This window comes from Tachysurus fulvidraco, chromosome 17, assembly GCF_022655615.1.
Source record: "Tachysurus fulvidraco isolate hzauxx_2018 chromosome 17, HZAU_PFXX_2.0, whole genome shotgun sequence".
NCBI lineage: Eukaryota > Metazoa > Chordata > Actinopteri > Siluriformes > Bagridae > Tachysurus > Tachysurus fulvidraco.
The window spans coordinates 11,703,842-11,710,750 of NC_062534.1; the positions used below are offsets into that span (position 1 = coordinate 11,703,842).

Here is a 6,909-nt window from a genome sequence, read left to right on the forward strand (position 1 = left end):
TGCAGACAAATACATACCAATCTAGTGATGCCTTATGACACTGCCTATATGACACCTGTTAGACATTTATGATATTTGACAGATGCCCTTATCAAATACTGTGAGTTTTTTTTCTAACAATGTCACTGGGTGCAGCTTGGGTTTCTATGGACATCTGTGAAAGCATGATACCCGCTCCTGTTTTTTAGGCACCTACCACAACAAAGTGTTTAACTTGGTTACGGTTTTTAAGGATGGACCTTGTGTACCCTTTTCTCAAAAGCACTAGTATATTCTTGATCTACAGTGATCAAGAGGGGTTGAGATTAATACTTGTTTTATATGGTTTACATGGAGTTTCCAGGATGTTGAATAAATCAAGATGTTATCAATATGTGATACCAAATTTTAGTGTAATAAAGGTAGATATAACAGCACAATTGTGTCTTAGCACAATCATAGGGATGATAATTATGGAAGTACAGCCTTTGGCTTTTGGTAAACTTCAAGGAATTCTTTATTCATAGGGAACAGCATGGCTGGAGTAGTCATGGATCTCAGTGGAAACAGGTGTCAAGACATTGTGAAGCCGCAGCTTAAATAGCACTTGTTGCCAATCTAACATTCTCAGTGCCTCCATGCTAAAGGCAAAGTATTCTGTCTCGCATGTGCAAAGGCAGCTGCCATTATGGATAGGGCTTTTATTAAACTTGTAATACAAAAAACAAATCCAACAGAACATTTGGCTTAACATGGTCCAGGAAAGGAAGTAGGTGAGGTGATACATAAACAGAATATGACAGGCAAATGAAAAAACTAGAAATACAGACTAGATAAAAACCATGGCCAAGAATACTGATACAAAGTACTATAAGCATAACATAATGTGCCATTACCATAATATATTACTGTTGGTTTATTTTTGCTAACTTCTATTATGCTGGAGGGATATGCTATTCTATTGTGAAGAATTCATTCTATTTACACAGGTTATTACAATAATATTTAATAGGTGAAAAACCTGTAACAATATTGTTCTAAGAACACAACAGGTTTTCTAATAGAGGTTTCCGAAATTGTGGCTTTTAGAATTTAGCTGCACAACTCATTAAATTGAATCAATTACCAACAATAATCTTCCATCTCTACAACCACTATGCACCAATGTATAGACTTCCTTAGTTCCATATTAGTTACAGTTCACAGCTGTGAGATAGGGGATGTTGAATGAAATATATGAATATTGAACCTCGAATAATGAATATTGCCCTAGTAATTGCTTCATACATTGGAGCTGCTGATATTTATTTTTCTCCATAACCCTAAACAAGTGATATATAAACAGATATGTTTTTTATGTCAGAATTTAGAGTTCTGTTTCATGGCCCCATCCATTTCTCCATGCTACACCAAGATCTGTGGTAGTAACCCTGTGTGTCTTGAGCTGTCTTGTGCCATCTGCAGTACAATAAAAGACTTACTTGAGTCTCATTTTGGAGTCTCACTGCAAAGTCACTGCCTACATATTTAGGCCTTTAAAACAAAGAATAACCTAATAAGATAATTAAAGAAAAAGCATTTTTATGTATGTATGTATGTATGTATGTATGTATCTATCTATCTATCTATCTATCTATCTATCTATCTATCTATCTATCTATCTATCTATCTATCTATCTATCTATCTATCTATCTATCTATCTATCTATTCAACCATCCATCTATCTATCATATATAAACATTTAACATTATTTTAATATATTAACATTTAACCATAAGCTTGGATTATATATGTGCAATTGTCATGTTTTTTTTTCATGTAGAGTTCCTCTTAATTCACAAAAATATACCACTAGGTAAACAGCCAATTACAAAGGTGTGAATGAGTGTGCAGATGTGTACATGTGTAGTGACTTATGTGATGGACTGATGTCCTACATGGTGTCCCTAGATTGCAGATCTACCACAGTCTAGTTCAGGTTAAATGGTTACAGAAGCTGAATGAATGAATAAAAGCATAATACATTGATTATACACTGAATTAAATAAGTATATTACTTATTTTTTAGTTTTGTGATTGTAATTTTCCTTATGGCTATCTAAGAGATTATTAAGACCCATCTATTTATTATTATAAAAGTACTGTACAGTTAGTACAATAAATAGTGTATATGGGTGGATTTAATAGGACACATTGAATGTTTAATTAATTGTTATTTCATGTATATTCCTAACATACCATTCACTTTACTTTTCATGGTTTTTTCATGCCATCTTTTCTCTTTTCTCTTGTGTTTCTGTTTTCTGTATATAAAAAAGATAAGAGTTCCATTACAAAATCCACACAATAATAGCACAACAAACTATTACAATGTATTAAATGAAGCTTTGTATAAAAAAAACAACAATAATTTACTTGAGAACATTACTCACTTGAACTGGTTCCATTTTCCCCAAGAGGAGTTAGTCAGGCTATCCTGTGCTCTTACACACACAGTCACTCCCTTTTTTAATGGCCATAGCTGCTCTTGTGTCAGATCAACCTGAGCACAAACATAATTTATCACTTATTTAAAAAGAAATTTAAATAATTATATATGTATATATACATATATAAACTAGAAAGTTGTGCCCCTGCTTACAACGGACTAATTAACAACTGCTGCCTGAAAATACACTTGAAATAGATACTCAATTTTCCTGATGTAGTATGGAAGAAGGTGGCCATACATTTGATGATCTTTGGTAAGAACAGTCACAAATCCTTTTCCTGTTGCAGCGAATCTCTTTCACCTGAAATGTAAGGGGAAAGTAGGAGAAGGGTGTGCTCCAGCTCTCTGGGTACTGAAGCTCCAGAATATTTCTCTTCATATTGAAACGAACCATGTCTGGCCTCACTACAGACAAAGACACACGTAAATATGACCAAAATACTTTTACTCTTTTACCAGAAAAATGCATGACCATGCACTGGCAAAATCAGTATAACTGTATTGTATATGTACTGTATGCATTTGTATAATGATGACAAAATTTAGTTGCTAGTGAAGTGACAAGTGAAGTTGCTACAGGACAATTGACATACCACTTGACTCACAAATTTTAAATCATTACCTATATCTGAGATACGAAACTGCAGATAATAGGTCTCAATGACGTAGTTGCTTCGGAAATAAACAGTCAAGTTGATGTGATCTATCTCCTCGGCATAGGGACAGTATGCATGATCTTGGCATGTGATGCTGCCTACATTAGAGTCCAGACTGCAGCTAATGTTTCCTGCAGTGTGAGAGCTGTAATAGAAATAAATGAATGGGACACAGTGTTGATCTTTGGTAACAGTATATACCCATATTTGTCACAAAGGCATAATCCCAACTGGGAAGATGTTTCTCTGCTCTGAAGCAACGAACAACTGTTTGCTATAAAATCAAATGAGTTGATTGAGGTCAATGCTAAATTGAGATCAGGATGTAAGAACATTAATATTGCACTGACTATAACAGTATATAACATTTGTGCCAAAAAAACTTGCCGTATTATTTTAATAAATGCAACTTTTCCAGCTCTTGATTCATCCCAGGTCCAGAAGCACTGAAAAAAGCCACTGTAGTTGTTTGTTGAACAGTGGATATAACCTTGCCATCAAAGGAAAAAGAAACAATATAGTTAAAGGTGATCTTATTTTAATCTAAGTGTTTCTTGGAAAAGCTTCTTGGAATCTCTTAGCATCTTAATCAATCAAAACTTTATAGTAATTACACAGCTCCTGTGCAGTAATTCTAATGATTCTATTGTTTGTCTATTGTACCTCGCTCAGGTGTGCCTTTAATTATCTTCCTGTACCTCCACTGCACTAATACAAGTGTGTGGTTCAGGTATTTGCCTTCTGTGCTGTAACAGGTGTATGTCCCACCCTGTCGTTCCTCCACCACCACAAAAACTCTGTTTCCCTGGAGTGGGAGCTCCTCTCTGTTCTCTCGCTTCCATATGATCCTCTGTCCCTCAAAAGCCTCACCACACACTATTGGAACCAGCACCGTAGTTCCATATTTATCCATATCTTCATCCACCACCAATTCTAGTATAGAATGTGGTGGCAGGAGGAACATGATAAGAAATAGAAAGTGAAATAGAAAGGTCATTCATATTTCAACACTTGGTTAATGTATTAACACAATGAAACACTAAACAATTTAAAATGAAACAATTATAGAACACAATTAGATATTATTATTTATACAGAAGTATATTTAACTGCATACAAACCATTTGCATTAAGCGTCCAATAACTTTCTGCCACTCTGATGGATCTTACAGCAGCATGGGGAAGAATAACCAGGACTCCAATCACAAGAAAATTCATCTTTGTGAACAAAACATGAGCCATTGTGCATTAAGACACAAACCATGAAATGATTTTCTTGATGTTTTGTAGTCTTAACTCCAGTCAGGTTTTGTGGAACACATTTATAATCAACAACACCCTTGACTCTATTCAAACAATAATAAAAAAAAACATTGTGTTTTTATGTAAATGTATTTTAAAAATCTAGTTAAATAAAATGTTTTTCTTGATTAAGTTGTATTCACATGAAATTCAAAAGTACATATACAAGATTGTCCACTGTCAATCTTCACTCCAATTTTCACTATCACACCCTAAACATCACTCGGTGGAAAATTATAAGCAACACAAATACATGGCTCATAACATCATGGTAGACATGATAGAATGAAGACAAACATAATAGATACATAGTTATAGCTTAAATAATTGCTAAAGACATAGCTATAATATAGCAATATGTATGTATGAGACAGCTTAGTAACATCTCTGCTTAATGTACTATAGGTGCTACTGCATTTAGGCTTTTATTTATTTATTTATTTTTATTTTATTTGTGAAGAATTCTAAAATCTTTCGTTATATCAAATATAATGTAATGAAAAAACCTCCTTGGTAGTATATTTTGACCACAGAATATTACATTAATTCTAGAGACTGGTCTTAGATACAGTAAGCATGTCTCTACTCACCTCCTCTCAAAGCTACAATAGACCAGAGCCAGGCATATACTACTTTTCTTTATTGTTAAGTGCAGGCCAAAACTTTTATAGTTAAACAAATGTCACAAATACAGAATTTCCCTACCAAGAAAAGTCCAGGGCATGTAGGTTAGGGGAACTAATGAGACTCCAAGGTTATTCAAACAGAAGGACTGCTTCTGTCAAGACCATTTGGTCTCACTTCCACTTCAACAGTACAGAGCAAGCCTTCCCTTGCTTCTGGGGCCACCCCCTTCTCTCACACTCTCATGTGTTTAAAGTGCATTTTCATGAAACAAATAACACAATGACAGATCATGATTTCTCTGTATCTGCCAAAATCAAATAAATCCAGAGCTAATTTGATAATGCATTCCACCCATGCAAGATAAAAAAACTTTGGTTTTACCTACCGGGGTAAGTTTTTTGATAGTTAGTTAGTTAGTTAGTTAGTTAGTTAGTTAGTTAGTTAGTTAGTTAGTTAGATAGATAGATAGATAGATAGATAGATAGATAGATAGATAGATAGATAGATAGATAGATAGATAGATAGATAGATAGCTATATATATCTATATCTATGAGAGGAACCAGGCTCAGAAGGGAACCCATCCTCATTTGGGTGACACTCTACAGTAAATAGCTAAAATGTAAATAATGTCCTTTCTACAATAGTTTATAATCATGCAACCAAGAACTCCCGAGGAACTAATGGGTCATCATAAACTCTGACTTCAGCGCAGACCTGATTGCCGATAAATACCAGACCATATATCTGACTGACACAACATTGGTTCAAAAGAAGGTGACAACCGGGTGACGAGACTCTAGCCAGCGGTAGAACATCAGGATTGATGAAATCGCTCCATAAGGAGAGACGATCGGGCTCGGAACGCGGATCACTGGAAGTGGCATATATAGCTTGACTGAGAGAGAAAGATTGTTAGGTATGACTGTGTTCAGGTTATGGACAATGTAAATTATGTGCAAAGTGCAGACAGGGACTCCAGCAAGACTAGCTATGATAGCATAACTAAAAGGCTAGAGCCAGAAGGAGTGACAGACTTGAGGGCTTCCTCGGATGTTAAGCGTCCTACCACTCCAAAGTCTGCAAACCTGAGCGACTTGCGAGGGTGATAAGCCGACAGCATCCAGACATCCCAGTTCACCAAACACTATGTCTATGAACCCTCCAGATCTACTCCTTTACCTAAGAAAAGCTATTCATAAAACGCTAGACTAAACAAATGTGTTTTCATCCTGGACTTAAATACTGAGACTGTGTCCGAGTCCCGAACACCAAAGCATTTACCAGTGCAAATAGAAACTGTGCAAAGGAACAAGTGCAGATAAATATGTAAATATATGTAGAATCAATAAATAAAGCTATGTAAGGTAGTAAATGCATAAGAATATGTGGCAGACATTCCTAACCTTCACCTTCAACATTTTTAGTCCTCCCAAGGTTGTGCCCTGAGCCCTTTGCTTTATTCAGCAGACACCTACACACGTGGAAAAAAATATTGAAAAACCCATAGTCAATGCTACACAGCTAAAAACTAAAAAGAACAAAACATTAGACTATTCTGAAGTGGACTTCTGTGAGCCCTGATCTAAATCCTATTTAACATCTATGGATAGAGCTGAAACCTGCAGTCTGGTAAAGGAACCCTTCAAACCTGAGACAGGTACAGAACTCGCTTGATTGCAATGATTGCCTCAAAAGTTTTTACAACAAAATTAAGTTAAGGGTACCAGCATTTTTCATAAAGGGTTTTTCTTTTTTAATAGGATACCAACAATTTTGTGTACGTGTATGACTATGTGGCCACTCCCACTGTACCACCATTGTCAAGCTTGCTGATGACACTGTTATGGTGGG

At 35.4% G+C, this 6,909-nt stretch overlaps 1 protein-coding gene across 4 annotated transcripts; it reads right to left on the reverse strand.

The window, feature by feature from the left end:
• Positions 1-512: 512 nt before the first annotated feature.
• il12ba (interleukin 12Ba) lies at positions 513-5,150 on the reverse strand. 4 transcript variants are annotated; one of them, XM_027135863.2, is made up of 9 exons: positions 5,020-5,150; positions 4,249-4,345; positions 3,791-4,060; positions 3,515-3,617; positions 3,094-3,272; positions 2,773-2,876; positions 2,413-2,522; positions 2,219-2,283; positions 513-1,437 (listed from the first exon to the last, which is right to left on the reverse strand). In XM_027135863.2, exons 2-9 carry the CDS (start codon positions 4,343-4,345, stop codon positions 1,346-1,348), a joined length of 1,020 nt encoding a protein of 339 aa, XP_026991664.1. In that variant the 5' UTR covers positions 5,020-5,150; the 3' UTR covers positions 513-1,345. The 4 variants fall into 4 exon arrangements, with proteins under 4 accessions (XP_026991664.1, XP_026991663.1, XP_047658477.1 ...); XM_027135862.2 differs by having other exon boundaries at positions 2,710-2,876; XM_047802521.1 differs by having other exon boundaries at positions 513-1,512; positions 2,710-2,876.
• Between the last annotated feature and the right edge of the window lie 1,759 nt (positions 5,151-6,909).